This window comes from Loxodonta africana, chromosome 10 (genome assembly GCF_030014295.1).
Source record: "Loxodonta africana isolate mLoxAfr1 chromosome 10, mLoxAfr1.hap2, whole genome shotgun sequence".
NCBI lineage: Eukaryota > Metazoa > Chordata > Mammalia > Proboscidea > Elephantidae > Loxodonta > Loxodonta africana.
This window is the reverse complement of record NC_087351.1, coordinates 72,950,909-72,967,368: the sequence shown is the minus strand read 5'-3', so window position 1 is coordinate 72,967,368 and position 16,460 is coordinate 72,950,909. Positions and strand designations below refer to the sequence as shown.

General features: G+C 36.5%; 1 protein-coding gene across 8 annotated transcripts in view; it reads right to left on the bottom strand.

Annotated features, from left to right (window-relative positions):
• Positions 1–16,460, bottom strand: part of SLC38A6 (solute carrier family 38 member 6) — an 84,320-nt gene that overhangs the window by 62,799 nt on the left and 5,061 nt on the right. For 6 of the 8 annotated variants that reach the window (XM_010588676.3, XM_023546232.2, XM_010588675.3 and 3 more), the window contains exon 4: positions 2,161–2,213. The exons of the other annotated variants lie outside the window; for them this stretch is intronic. In XM_010588676.3, the coding sequence (XP_010586978.1) occupies positions 2,161–2,213 (53 nt within the window). The remainder of the gene's footprint in view (positions 1–2,160; positions 2,214–16,460) is intronic. 8 annotated transcript variants of the gene reach the window in all.

Here is a 16,460-nt window from a genome sequence, read left to right as displayed (position 1 = left end):
TAAAGCCAACTCTTCAGACATGGATTGGACTGGACAATGGGTTGGAGAGAGATGCTGGTGAGGCGTGAGCTACTTGGTTCGGGAGGACGCTTGAAACAACCTTGGCATCTCCTGCCTGGAGGGGAGATGCAAGGATAGAGGGGCTTAGAAGCTGACAAAATGGTCACGAAAAGAGAGAGTGGAAGGAGGGAGTGGGCTGTCTCATGGGGGGGAAAGTAATTGGGAGTATGTAGCAAGTTGTGTATAGGTTTTTGTGCGAGAGACTGACTTGATTTGTAAACTTTCACTTAAAGCACAATAAAAATTATTAAAAAAAAAAAAAGTTCCAGTATGTTACAATTATTTGTGAAAAGGCTGTTTTGAACTTCTGTATACTATCTTCCATATGCAATATATGTCTACTATCAGTACTAAATGAAATTTGGATTTCTATTAATATATTGCAAAAAACAGTAATAACAGGTTAGTGATAATTAACTTTCCGATATTTGACTGAATTTAATCATTTAAGATCTAGAAAGTCGGGATATTGATCGACTCATTGATTGACTAATCTATCAATCTATCTGTGTCTTCAGTGCCTAGCATAATGCAAGACACATGGCATTTGCTCAATAAATATTTGTTTGGTGAGTAAATAAACATATGGACTTTTAAAAACATCTTCCTTAAAAACTACAAAACACTTCAAAAATATCTCTTTGATTCTCAGAACAATGTAATCCATACCATATACCCTATCTATATATTTGGAAAAAGTAGAGAAGTTTCAACCCAATGTGGAAGTGAGGAGGAAGTACAAAACAAGCAAGCAAACAGACAAAAAACAACTAACTCCTGATTGAGAGCTTGCTGTCTAGTGTACCTGTCTACTGAGAACTGGGTACATACATGAAAATGATAAAGCAACCACTCTAGAGTTTTAGGAAATGGAGGCTTTCAACAATCCATACTCTTCTTTGAGGCTTTATTGTTAAACAAGGAATGCAGAGGAAACACTAATGTGAAATAACAGTGGTACTTGCTTAAACTAGATGCAGAAAATTGATGATTGATTTTACCAACATTCTGGTCTTTAAGAAACCAGAAATTCTTATCAGCGATGACTAACAAAACCCTTTAACCTCAGATAACATATTCTTCATTTTGTTCAGGTTTCAGGTTATTAACGTCCAAGCCATGCGATCTGCATGGTATAAAATAGAAATATTCCCTTTTGTACATCAAAAACAATATTAATTTGAATGTAAATATAGACTTTTTCCTTACTATCTAGCCATATCTTTTTTCTCCCAGACTAAATTCTCTCTACAAATACAATATTCTTTTACATTAAAAACAAAACACAAACAACAGATTTACAAACAAAAAGAACAAGTCTTGTTTAGAACCAAAATAGAATATGGGCTTTAGAAGCACAACTGCTCTTCAAAAAACATATATATATTACGGCACGAAAGACAATGCTTAACTCCTGACTACCTAACTGTGAAGATGAGAGCATTTTTACTACCTTTTAGTTTAGTACACCCAATGCAAACGAGTGTCCATTGTTCTTATTCTGAGTAGCAAAAGCACAGATTTAGAGTCTGGAGTCCTAGGATCTGGTACTGATTTTCTGTAACTGTGGACCGGGAAAACAAACTGTAGACAAACTGTGAATAATTTCCCTGGGCCTTAATTTCCTCAACCAGAATTGAGGAGATAGCTAGTTATCTCTTAGCACTGTTGGGCTCTTAAATGAAATGATCTTCTAATTACCCGTTTTATAAATAGTCATGCTATAAGTTTAACCCTAGGCCACTTCTTCTGTCTTCACGAAGATTTGCTCAGAGAATACAATTAGAGTTAATAGGAAAAACTCAAAATAGGCCATTGTCACTGTTTCAAAATTATTCAAGTCATTGCTCTCCTTCAACAGAGTGAAATATACTAAAAGATTTAAGCGTTGAATTAAATTTATGAATGCATTTTCGGGAAGGACATGTACATACAAAATTTCTTTTCTTACTCTTCTTGCTCCCATCATTCTGCCATTTTTCACTCCACTTTCCTTTTATTCCAATTTTTTCCTCTATATATTTGTACCTTTTAATTTGAAACAGAAGGAAAAATAATGCCTATTTGGGTTTTGGACACAGAGAGGAGAAAAAAAAATACCTTTCCAGGTAATCCAAACGCAAAGAGTCCAAGATCTTCATAAGATGTCACAGCTGTTAAGAGAAATTATAATTTGTACTTTTACACAAAACTATTTGAGTGCCAGATCTTAAAGGGAAATCATTCCACTACTACAAACTAAGTATCATTCTTATGACCCAGGCCAATCAGGACTAGACACAGCATGGGAAACGAAAATTCTCCATGACACTCTCCAATAAAGGCAATAGCAAGAAAGATTTTACTTAATTGGGTATTTTATATAAGTATTTTTGATAATTTTCTGCATCAAATCTTTTACTTTCACCCCAAATTATAACCCAGAATGCCTATGATTTTCAGATGTCTTTGTAGAACGTAAGTCTTTCCTTTTATGCAGTCGTAATGGTTTTCATTCTTTTTAAATCACCTAGGATTCTTTTTAATCTGGTTCTCTAATGTATCTCATATTCTGAAAGATTTTGTCTCTCAAACTGCACATATTAATAATTATTTTATTAAGCAAATGTTTCTGATGACTATAAGGTAACCAGTGTTAATGTACAGAACTAAGGTAGTATCATTCAACAACTAGCAACCATCTATCTACCTATCTGACATCTCTCTATTTTAAAGTTATTGTGAGGGCTAATCATGGACAAATTTTGTGATTTCTCTTAAGCATTCTGTATTACTGAAAGTAGTGCAAGCATTTCTATTATTAATTTTTCAAATTCCTAGTAGTTTAGGTTCTTAAGTTAGGAACAACTGCCTTATGGTTGGACTAAATTTAAAGCAAAAGTGATCATTTTCTTGGGAAACTTGAAAACTTATGTTCTACGAGGACAGAGTTCTCTTAGAATTGGCTTCAATTCTTAGGCTGTCTAACAACCACACAGATTGCATTGATTTAAGTAAAACAATTACTCAAAACCAACCCCACTCCTCATTAAATAGTACATGCATACCACACTGTCCAAATTTAAGTTTTCATTGGCAATGGTTTCTAAAAACTGAATACGTAAATAGTTAAAGCTAGATAAACAAAGTTGTATCATAATTTCAGAGACATTCATTTTTCCAGGTTAAGTAGGATGATGACAATGTTCATGACAGAAACAATATTTTTATCCCACAATTAGTAGGGCATGTACTTTTTTTTTCATCATAAAAGAGCATTAAATTACATTTCATCTCACCTCTTCAAGAAATATAATCACAAAAAAAGATGAAAATTAAATCGCTCATAAAAGAACCAAATTGTATCCTTAGCCCATTTAGTTTCACATTCTAATCAGCAATGCCAATTTAAAAAAAAAAAAAAAAAACAGTAGTTAAAAACATTTGTATAATCCTATAGTTTAAAAGGAAATCCTGGGGTAGTGGTTAAGAGTTACGGCTGCTAACCAAAAGGTTAGCAGTTGGAATCCACCAGATGGTCCCTAGAAACTCTATGGGGGCAGTTCTACTCTGTCCTACAGGGTTGCTAAGGGTTGGACTGACTCAGCGGCAATGGGTTTGGTTTTGGTATAGTTTGAAAAGTGCTTACAATAATAATCTTATGGGTATAGATTTTAGATATATTTTAGGACATAAAATTTAAAAACAGTTACAAAACTAAGAACTGAGACTTTTTCCTTCTTTGTTAAATGCCTAAATTTTTCCTTTTTTTCAAATACACATATTCTAAAGTGAATGCCATCACAAAAATTAATAATTTTAATAAGTAAATCTTTACTAGTTTGTTTTAATACTCCTAAACAGAATAGGAAACCCTGATGGGGTAGTGGTTAAGTGCTAAAGGCTGTTAATCAAAAGAACGGCAGTTCAAATCCACCAGGCACTCCTTGGAAACCCAAGGGGCAGTTCTGTCCCATAGGGTCACTATGAGTCAGAATTGATTCAACAGCAATGGGTTTGGGTTTGTTTTGGAAACAGAATTAAGAGATAGTGTTATATAGGGGCACAATTCCTTATATTTATCATTCCAAAGTCTTGGTAGTGTCTGTATGTGTATAAATATGTACAAATACATTGAGAATGTGATTTTGTTACATATTATGTTATATGAACCAAGTCTCCAGAAGGTCTGTGATCTGTCATTATGAGGGATGAGTTTAATGAAACATCACTATTTGTTTTCATTTTAAGCAACGCTCTTTTATATTACGGTTAAATTAAAAAAAAAAAATTCTTTAGGGGGGAAAAAAAGGTTTCCAAGAATTTAAAGCAGACGTTTTTAGTTCAGCCTTACACATGAGAATATACCAAATAAAAAAAACCAAACCCACTGCCTTCGAGTCAATTCTGACTCATAGCAACCCTATACCAAATACCTACTTTTAAAATGATTTATTTTGCCTTAGTTTCTCAGTCAGTGAATACATGAACAATAACCCACTACCTTCAAGTCAATTCTGCCTCATAGCCATTCTATAGGACAGAGTAGAACTGCCCCGTAACATTTCCAAGGCTGTAAATCTTTATGGAAGCAGATTGCCACGTCAAAAATCTCTCCCACAGAGTGGCTGGCGGGTTCAAACTACCGACCTTTTGGTTAGCAGCAGAACATTTAACCGCTGTGCCAGCAGGGCTCCTTATCAAGATATACTTAACCAAAAAGTTTAATTCTGGTTTGTTTTATTCTAAACAGCAGAAAACAAGTAAAAATGAAAAGCAAATACCTTTACCATGAACAAAAATCATAACATAGATTCCAAAAAGAAATATTTCAATATCTAAATTTAAATACATTAAACACTTATTCTTCATTTAAACATTAAAATATAACTTTCATTGTTCCAGAAAACATAACCAAACTAGCAGCTTAAAGACAGTTTTGAATCAAAGACAATTCTAATTGCAATTTCTGACAATAGCAGCATACATCTTAGCAATGCCAAACTTACTCTCTATTATTTTCTAGTTTTGTAAAAATAGCTCTAAATAAGGCAAATTCCCAAACCGAGAATGAAAAAGGTTTAGACTTTTAAATTAAGATGAGTACAGCACTCAACTCCGAGCTGCATCTTTTAAGTCAGCACTGGCTAGTCATTCTGTTCTGTCACTATCATTGTACTACTCTTATGTTACAAAAATTAGAAGCACTTTTCTATGTTTGAGACATAATGAATACAAATTTAATGGCTTTGGCTTAACATTGAGGCTTTATTCAAATAAATGTGTTCAGTCATTAATTAGTAGATAAGAACTGCCTTAGGTGAAGGGAAGGACAATACTCAATACACGGAAGGTCAGCTCAACTGGACTGGACTGGACTGGACCAAAAGCAAAGAAGTTTCCGGGATTAACTGAATACTTCAAAGGTCAGCGGAGCAAGGGCGGGGGTTTGGGGACTATGGCTTAAGGAGACTTCTAAGTCGATTGGCAAAATAATTCTATTATGAAAACATTCTGCATCCTACTTTGAAATGTGGCGTCTGGGGTCTTAAATGCTCACAAGCGGCTATCTAAGATGCATCAATGAGTCTCAACCCACCTGGATCAAAGGAGAATGAAGAACACCAAGGTCACACGATAACTATGAGCCCAAGAGACAGAAAGGGCCACATGAACCAGAGACCTATATCATCCTGAGACCAGAAGAACTAGTTGGTGCCTGGCTACAACCAATGACTGCCCTGGCAGGGAGCACAACAGAGAACCCCTGAGGGAGCAGGAGATCAGTGGGATGCAGACCCCAAATTCTCATAAAAAGACCAGACTTAATGGTCTGACTGAGACTAGAGGAATCCCGGCGGTCATGGTCCCCAAACCTTCTGTTGGCACAGGACAGGAACCATTCCCGAAGACAACTCAGCAGACATGAAAGGGACTGGACAGTGGGTAGGAGAGAGATGCTGATGAAGAGTGAGCTAATGATATCAGGTGGACGCTTGAGACTGTGTTGGCATCTCCTGTCTGGAGCGGGGATGGGAGGATAGAGAGAGTTGGAAGCTGGCAAAATTGTCACGAAAGGAGAGACTGGAAGGGTTGACTCATTAGGGGGAGAGCAAGTGGGAGAACGGAGTAAGGTGTATATAAACTTATATGTGACAGTCTGATTTGATTTGTAAACGTTCACTTGAAGCTCAATAAAAGTTAATAAAAAAAAATGAATATGCAATCTGCAGTCGTTGAGTATTGTATCTTATAAATGGCGAGGAAATCAAGTTGTTAGGTTAAGAGAGTAATTCAGATCTCTTTTTCCATATTGAATTTTTTGTATCTGCTTGTTCTATCACTTGCTAAGAGAAATATGTTAAAATAAGTGTGATTTTTTTAATGTTTCTTTTTTTTTTTACTTTTTAATTTTAAAATAATGCAGATCTACAGAAAGTTGCAAAAGATAGTACAGAGGGGTTCCTTGTATCTTTTACCCAGTTTCCACCAACAGTTACATGTTATAACTCTAACCAGCTCACTGAGATGAGTTATAATGCTAAGTTCAAAATTAAAACCAAGAGTTAACTTTTATACAATGCAATGTGTGTTCATAATCCTGTGTCATTTTGTCACATGTGTAGATTCACGTAACCACCATCACAGTCAACAGGCAGAACCATTTCATCACCACAAAGATCTCTCCCCTTTATAGTCACACACACACACCCTCCACCATTTCTAACATCTGACAACCAGTAATCCTGTTTCCACCTGTATAATTTTGTCATTCAGTGAATGTTTTACAAATGGAATCATACAGAATGTGACCTTTGATGTTGATGTGTGTGTTTTTTTCCCACACAGCTTTATGTCCTTGAGACTATCCAAATAGTTTTATATATCAATATTTTTTGGCTTTTTATTGCCTGGCTGTGTTCCATGGTATGTATAAACCTCAGTTTTCTTAACCATTCACCTACTGAGGGGCATTTTAGTTGTTTCCAATAATTTACTGTTACAGATAAAGCTGGTATGAAGAGTTATGTACAGATTTTTGTGTGAACATGTTCTCATGTCTGTTCTATTTTGAGGCTATGCTGTCACATGATACGACTTTAGAATTATGTCCTTTATAAAATGTCACCTTTCCTTGACTATGAAATATCTTTTATTATTATGTATTATCTATGGTAATACTACTTGCCTTGAAGTCTACATTTTTATGTTAAAACAGCCTTACCAATTTTTTTGTTTATGTTTGTATGAAATATCTTTATCGTTTTACTTTTACATGTCTTTTCTCATGCCTTCCAATTTTTTTTTTCCTTTTTCTCTCTTTTTTTCTTCAGTTTGAATAATTTCTTTTGGTCTGTCTTCACATTCACTGCTCTTTTCTTCTGCTGTATCCAGTCTGTCTTAAAGCCCACTCAATAAATGATGAACTTTAATATTTCAAAAAAAAAAAAAATGTGTTCAGTCAGTCAAATGCTTTATCTCCGCATATTCACTTTTTAATGGTTTTCTGGATCATCCTGACACATAACTGAAAAATCACTACTGAAACACATTTAAAGTTCTTTTCTGTCATTTGGGCAATTTCTTAAAATATCAGCAATAGTGTAAATTCATACCGACTTTTTGGGATGCAATTTGAACAATGAGCCTTGAAACCTTTGACCTTGGGAAACCATCTTAGGAAATAAGACTAAACGCAGAAAAATAATTATATGAAAGATATTCATCATGACATTATTTTAAAAAACAGAACTAAGGTAAGTGCTCAACAATGGGAAAGTAGTTAAGTAAAATTATGGAAGGTACACCTGACAGAATAATATGTAGCCATTAAAAACTATGCTCATAATAACGTGAAAACTGGCAATATTATTTTACATAAAAAATAAGATTCAAAGTTGTATGGACAATATGATTTTAAAGCAGAACACATTAAAACGTAATGAATTATAGATAACAATTATTGTCTAGTCTTTTTCTTTTCCCTCCACCTTCTTTTTTGAGGAGAGAGGTCATCTTTTTCAAATATTCTATAATGAATATAATGGGGTAATGGAATGTAACTTTTAAATATATTACTTGAACAATTCCACTTCCTCCACCATGTATCTTGTAGGTTGTATTTAAGGCTGCAATTTTTATTTTCTCTGGTGTTAAGTAATTGAAGTATTGTTTGGTCTAACAATAGGAGATATATTTCTGCCCTTTCATATGACTGTTCTAACAGCTTATTTATAAAATGAGAGGCTTTTTTAAGAGATACCAAAATAAGAAGTGATGACAAGTCACATTAACAGCATATTCTTACAGAACATTAATTATGAAACCTATGAAATTAATTCATTCTTTTACAGGAATTCATACAAGCCGTACCTGGCATAACCCTCCTTAAATAAGTAACTGAAAGCAACCATTAAGCAATCTTTTTTAGGAAACTGTTATTCTGATATTAAAGAAAATCAATGCTATGTTTTGAGGGGGCAGAAAGTCTGTAAATCTTAATCAAGCAAATTGGGTGGGGGGGGAATCCTTCTTTAATGTACCATCAAGGCACACTTTAGTCATATTTTGGCTAGACCAAGAGTTTGACCTCCACAGGAATCGTTTGGAAAGCTGCTTTCTATGAAGTAGTGGAATATTTCCAGCTACTTTTTTTTTTACTAACTCAGTGTTCTGTCTGCTTTGCATTTTTTCCTCAATGAAATAGGACAATTAATAAACTCTGGGCACAGTACAAACCCCAAGTTTCAGCAGCAGCAATATTATCTTTGGATCTAGGTTGAGGGACCTAAGTTATTCAAATATAGTTCAACTCTCAGAAAGCTGGCCATTTGGAACGTACCCTTTTTATTTTAAATTCTTTTCCTTCTTGTGTTTTCCATCATCTTCCTCTCACTTTTATCTCCCTAATAGTGTCCATGAAGGTCATTCTTTGAGTGTTTACTATGCAATTTTATCGTCACTTCTGGTCTTTCTGGATATGTATTTACACATAAGTTTACCAACTAAATGTGGCATAATTTTAGGGCACCTGATACGGTCAAAGAAAATAGAGTATTTTCCTTTTCCTTTCAACTGGCACAAGGGTTATGGTATTTCATCCATAGAGACGGATCCCAACACAACACTTGGCTCTTCAGTGAACAATTATTTATAGAGTCAAATCCTATAAATGCTATTCAACTGTTAGACTCAACCTGTAGACAAAACATGAAAAACTTAAATATGATGACAAAACAGAAGGCAAATATTGTCAACCTTGACAATGCAAAGGTACAGAAGACAGGCTACAGGAAATAGAAGGGGAGAGAACAGGTGAAAGAAAGAATTTGTTGCTGCTGGTTGTTGCTGAATTGATTTTGATTCATAGTGACCCCACGTGACAGAGCAGAACTGTCCCATAGAGTTTTCTTGGCTGTAATCTTTATGGGAGCAGATCACCAGTTCTTTCTTCTTTGGAGCTTCTGGGTGGGTCTGAACCACCAATTTTTTGGTCAGCATCTAAGCTCTTCTCCAGGGGAGAATTCATTCCTTACCTCTTCCAGCTTTTGGTGGCTGCTGGCATTCCTTGGGTTGTGGCCACATCACTCTAATCTCTACCTCCATGGTCACATTGGCTTCTCTCTTCTGTCCATGAACTCCCTCCATGATATATGTGATTACATTCAGAACCCACCCAGGTAATCCAGGATAAGCTCCACATTTCTAGATCCTTAATTTAATCATATCTGCAAAGTTCTTTTTTTTTGCCATATAAGGTAAGGTAACATGCATAGGTTCCAGGGATTTGGACACAGATATTGGGGCGGGGGTGGGGGGGGGTTGCATTTCATTTCAGGATTGAAAAGGAAGAATTTAGAAAATACTTATTATAGAAAGAGGGTATTGGGATTGATAGAGTTGAGAATCACGGTGCCAAAGGATTTGAGTAAAAGAACAAAATGGGAACACAAGAGAAACATTTTGTTCCTTGTTTATTTCCTCATCACTGCTAAACCACATCATTGCTAGAAATTAAAAATCCTCATTAAAGAACTGTAATCTTGCTTTAGGAAGAGGAACAGAGGGGACTCGGTTCTCTTTCTCAGTGAGCTCTACAAAGAACCAAGATTCTTTTTGGACCCAGGGTACCCCTTGTATCTATTCCTCCAGTGGCTTCTCATTGCCTCAGCAAAAACTCCTAAGTTCCTTAGGATTTGAGACTTGTCTACCACTCCAGTTTCATTTTCTCCTTTGTACCTTATGCATTAATAACAGTAAACTACTTCTGGTACCTTGAATGTTGTGTATCTCTCTTCACATTTGCACATGTTGGAATATTCTCTCTTGCCTTGCTTGCTAAACAAATTCGTTTTCAGCTCAGTATCCCCAGGTATATTTATTGACCCTCACTCCCAACTCAGACAGGGCAACCCACTACCTCCTATGAGCTATCACTGTACTTTACACATGTTTAAAATTTTACACTTATCACATTATAAATTACTTGTTTATGTATTTGTCTTCTAGGAAAAGAACTAGTTCTTATTTATCAATGGATACAAGAGTATTGAATGAATGAATGAACCTCCATCCTGGATTTTGGTTCTAGGAGTTGTCTAACTAGATATACTTCAAAGTCTGCTTGTCCAAAACTGAACTCATTTTTATTTCTAACCAACTCCTTCCTCTGTGTTGCTATTTCCATTAATAATACTATTATTAACCCAGTGGACCAAGCTAGAAATCTATGAGATATCCCAGGCGCCTCTTCCCACATTGAGATTAAAGTCTCCACATTCCATCAGTCACCAGGTCTTCTCAATGCTTAGTCCCCCAAGTTTCCTAACCTATTTCGTTCTTTTATTTCCCTGTTACTGCCTTGGTACAATCCCTCACTTAAACTTTTGTTTAAGAATTAGGTATTTTTAGTGCAAATTAGATCTAGGCATACAAATTAGAAAGGCACCTCCTTCCAGTAGAGGAATAAGGTTTCCATCCTGAACACAATCCTGAAGGCATGCATGACCTGCCTTTGTGAAAAGTACTACAACCTGGAGGTTGCTCTTAGAGCTGCCGCCCAATTGTTCTGGGAGTTCCTTTCACTTGTTGCCTGTGCTAGATTCCGTTTCTTTGCTTTTCCCTGTCATGGATTGAATTGTGTACCCTGAAAATGTGTGTCAATTTCGCTAGGCCATGGTTCCCAGTATTGGTTTTCCTCCATTTTGTGATCTGATGTAATTTTCCTATGTGTTGTAAATCCTTCTCTCTGCCTGTGGTCAATGAGATAAAATTAAGTTACGTTGAAGAGGATTAGGGTAAGATGCAATACCCTTACTGAGGTCATACCTTGATCACATGTAAGGGGAGTTGCCTTGGGGTGTGGCCTGCATCATCTTTCATCCAATAAAAGGAAACATAAGCAAGTAGAGAGAGGGGGACCTCAGTGCCACAAAAAAAGAAAAGCCTGGAGTGCAGAGCATCTTTTGGACACAGAGTCCCTGCACTGAGAATTTCCTAGACATAGGGGAAGACTGATGCCAAGACACATGGTGATCTCTAAGGGATGCTGGGCCCACAGACATTTAAAGGAGACAAGGACCTTCTCCCAGAGTTAGCAGGGAAGGGAGAGAAAGACTTTCCTTAGAACTGGCACCCTGAATTCAGTCTTCTAGCCTCCTAAGCTGTAAGAGAATAAACTGCTGTTTTTCAAAGCCATCTATTTGTGGTATTTCTGTTATAATTCTGTTACAGCAGCACTGGATAACTAAGACAGAAATTTGGTACCGGGAATGTGGGAGTGGTGTTCACGAGTATCGGGGGATAGAGCCAGATCTGCTGCCCAAAGCTGAGGGGGTGGGGCTGCCATGCCCAAGGGGCAGAAGAACAGGGCCTGCCAAGGCTGAGGGGGTGGAGTTGCCATTCAGTTGGACTAGGAGAACGGGGCCACCCAAAGCAGAGGAAGCAGAGTTGCAGTCCCAGTGAGCATGGTAGGTAGAGCTGAAGCCTGGGGCCTAGAGACCTCCAACCAGAATCCAGGGAGCATGGCTAACACCTAGAGTCTGGAGGGCAGGGCCACTGCCTAGATGGTTTCAGAGAACAGAGGATTATTATCAAGCCTTGAGAGCTATCGTAAATTGTTCTGCTTGGTTTTTGACTGGCTTGGTGCCCATTATTCCTTCTTTCCTTCCAATTTCTCCTATTTTTAATGGAAATGTCTACCTTGTGCCTGTTTACCAGATAATTTGTATTCCAGATTTCACAGGTTTACAAATGAAGAGGGATTTTGCCACAGGATGGAATGCAGACATAGAGTGGATTTAAGATTTGGGGGATGATATGATGGGGTGAAAGTATTTTAAATGTGGCAAGGACACTCCCTAACTTTGGTAAAGGGTATCCTCCATTGCTCACTTACAAAGGATGCATGGGAAATAATTTTTAGAGACCCTGCATGTATGAAAACGTCATTATTCCACTGCCGTACTTAAGTGATAGCTTGGCTGGGTATAGAATTCAATATTAAAACTATTTTCCACAAGAATTTTGAAAACTGATTTACAGTCTTCTAATTCACAGTATAGCTTCTGAGAAATTCTATGCCATTATGATTCTTGATACTTTGTATGAGACATTCTTTTGTTTCTGTCTCTGAAAGCTTTTGGATATTTATAACTGGGTTTCTGATTTTTCACAATGATGTGCTTTAATGTGAGCTCTTTTACAACTACTGTATTAGATAGTAAGAAGACTCTCCATCTAGAAACTAATCTCCTTCAGTTACAGAAACCTTCTTTGTATTATTTTCTTGCTAATTTCTTTTATCGTTTCTTTCATTTCTTCTCTCTTTGTGGAATTCCTGTGTTGGACTTCATTTTTCTCTTCTATTTTCAAGATCTTTGTCTTTTTTTTACTTTCTTTCTTTCTCTCTAGGAAATTTCTTTAACTCTTTCAAGTGAACTAATCAACTAATTTTATTTTTAATTTCTAGTATTCTTATGTTCCCTGAATGTACCCATTTTCTGACTTGTTCTTTTTTCAGTATGCAATATCTTCCTTCAGCTCTCTGAGACTATTAAATATAGATTTTTTTTTTTTTAAGTTTTCATCTGGTCCCTGCATTATCTGTTTCCTTTTTTCCTCTGAGTTTGTTTCTTTCCTTAGTTGTTTGTTTATGGTTGCTTTAGTATGTACCTTTCATGTTAAAGGTTTTTGTCAAATGTCTGGCAATATTTGCTTATCTCTTTATATTAAGTGTGAGGCAGTAAAAGGCTAAGCAGAAGCTCTATGTGCGTGAATGAGGCTTACTGAGTGGTAGGCTTAATTCAGTTGTTTCTTGGAGGACCCTCAGTTATTTATTTACAGGTATAGGTATTTTCTCCTGGATGGGGGAGATTCTATAGAGAGTATTTCTCTAATCCCTTAATGTGGTGCCAGCATTCTCAGAACTCACGAAAAAAGGATGCTGGAAATCTCCTCCAGCTGGTAGGCTTTCGCTTAATGCCCTATTTTCAGCAAGATGACCTGCTCTTAACTAGTCCTAGTATCTACGAATTCAGAGTTCCTTTGGTTTACCTTCTCTAGAGAATAGAGCTCCAGGTTTCTGTAAGGGTGAAGAAATGATGGCATTACGTATACGAAAGCGAATTCTAGAGTTAGATTGCCTGGATCAGATATCAGCTTTTTTACTGACTAGTTGTGCAACCTTGAGCAAGCTACTTAATCTCTCAGAGTTCCAGCTTCCTAATCACTAAAATGGACATATAAAAAAACCCAAATCTGTTGCCGTCGAGTCAGTTCCAACTTGGAGCGACCCTATCAGACAGAGTAGAACTGCCCCATAGAGCTTCCAAGGAGCACCTGGTGGATTTGAACTGCTGACCTCTTGGTTACCAGTTGTAGCTCTTAACCACTATGACACCAGGGTTTCCAAAATGGATATAATAACGCCTATTTCATATGGTTATTGTGAAGTTAAATTAATACATGTAAATCAGTTAAAAGAGCACTGAGCACACAGTAAACTCAATAAATGTTAGCTTTAAAGGAAAAAAAAAAAACACTGCCTAACAGGGAATAGCATTATTGTATTTATCTCTCACTCACTCCCCAGATAAGTATTTATTCATTGGGAGGAATATAGACAGAATTAACCAGCACTATTTAAACTATTATTTTCTCTTTTGATTCATGTAAGTTAAATGCATGCTATGATTCAATTCCATTGTAATCCTATTGAGTGATTATAGGCTGAACTACACAGTACCATTAAGAAATATTTACAAAGTTGACTGGTATTGATTGAATGTGTGAAGTGAAGCAGATAGGAGTTAAACTGGGCAGTACCATTCATTGAGGTAGGGATACAGAAAGGCATACATTTGCAGCATCAAGGATAAAAGATGATGAATTTAATTTTGAACATACTAAGCTTAAAATGCCTCTGGGATATCTAAGTGGAGAGGTCTAATTGTGGCTAATAGGTGAATCTGGAATCACCAGCCCATAGTTGGTAAATTATAAAAGTTTACAATGTTATTCAGGGACAATATGTTACAAACTCGACCAAAGAAGAACACTGGCAAGGCAGAGACTGCTGGTTATTTCTCCCTTTCTACCTGAGTAACAAGTCCCATTGCCACCTGTAATAAAAACTATTTTCCAGGCCCCCTTGCAACCATTTTGACTAATTACTACATATAAAATATAAATGGAAATCTTAAGAGAGATTTAGGTCCTTCCACCAGAGGGATGGTCTGTCTCTATGACTCCCATCTGGGCCACCTAAGTAAGAAAGGGCCTTAGATTCAGAACATTCTCTGATAAGGCTGGGAACTACGTTACCTTCTCTCTCCCAGTTCCTTCTCCTTATCAGAGAAGCCTTCCCCTCGTTCTGGACACATAGTAATCTTCTCTGTCTCTTGCACATATGTGGGCAACATATGGCACCTGGCCAATCTCACTTCTATATCTGTTCCTGGCAGGAAGGGAATGGGATCTCTCAGTTATGGCACGCAAGCAGTAAATGAAGAATATCTGCCCTGCACCAGTACGTACTAGTGAAGCTGATCTCATTCTGTCTCTTCTCTATGTGAGCAAAGTGTTTACCTATGCACTAATACAGCGTGTGTGGTCTGCCTCTTGCTGGTGAGCTCAAACCCTGGTACGACACCTGCTCTCTAGAATGTGGATGTGATAGCTGGAGCTGCAGAAGTCACCCTGGAACTCAAGGATTGGGGTGGGTGGGAAGTGAGGCACGCATTAGAATAGTGGAACAGAAAGGGAGACGCTTCTATCCTTGAGGACACTGTGGATCAACCACACCAGCTGTGGACTGCCTACTTAAAGATTTCTTATTAATTAGAGAGAAATAATTTTTTATCTCGTGTAAGTAACTACTTTCAGGATCGTAATTATGCACAGTCAAATGCATTTCCTAAAGCTATAACTGAAAAAGACCAATGATAATGGTAGTGACCATTTATTGAATATTTACTATATGCCAGGCCTGGGTTACCTGGATTATTTTATTTAATCCTCACAATAACCCCATGAGATAGCACTATTAGCATCCCCATTTTAGACACTGAGAAACTGAGGGCCAGAAGGTTTAAATAGTATTTTACAGGTAACCAACAAAGGCTAAAGGGATTAAGGTCCCTTATATGCCACCTCAGCTCTAAAAAAAGCTCCTGATAGATCCCAAACCCTATACAAAATCCAAAATAGAAGAATTTCATGGACAAAATCCTTTACTTTTAAAAAGATGAAAAATGCTCCTTACTTTTTAGCTTCAGGCAAATAAATGGAGAAGTTATTTTGTAAAGACTTATGATAGCCCTTCCTCTGACCAATGAATCTGATCTGAGCATAATATTCCTTTATGACAATTCAATAAACTAAAGGAAAAAATCAGCTACATGCTATTCTCTAGTCTTTTGTTGTATGTATTTAAAAAAAAGCCTACCTCCACAGAGAATTTTACAATGACTGAAGGAATTCAATCAACAGAAGACAGGTGCGTCAGTGTCTATGGAGAACCATGAAGAAGTTAGTTCATGGACCCAAATAAGCTGGGAAAATCAAAGAGAAAGAAAAAAGGGAAACAGTTGATTTCACTTTATAATGCCCCAGGTTAACAGACAGAGAAGAACATACGATGATGTCAGAGTTTTAAAGTTAAATGTAGATGAACTGATGGAGAGGAAAAAAATTAACATTACCTGGAGATGTCCTAAAATGGAATATTACTCCCGAATAATTGATATTAATAAAACAAAATAGTTAATGAAGACATAATTGCCACATAATTAACTAAAATATTAATTATTAGAATATATAACAAAAGAACTTAAGATGCCAAATAAACCAACACAACTAAGTAAAATAATTATTTCACACAATGAAGTAAAATATCAAAATATGTCTTTAAAATTCCAGTC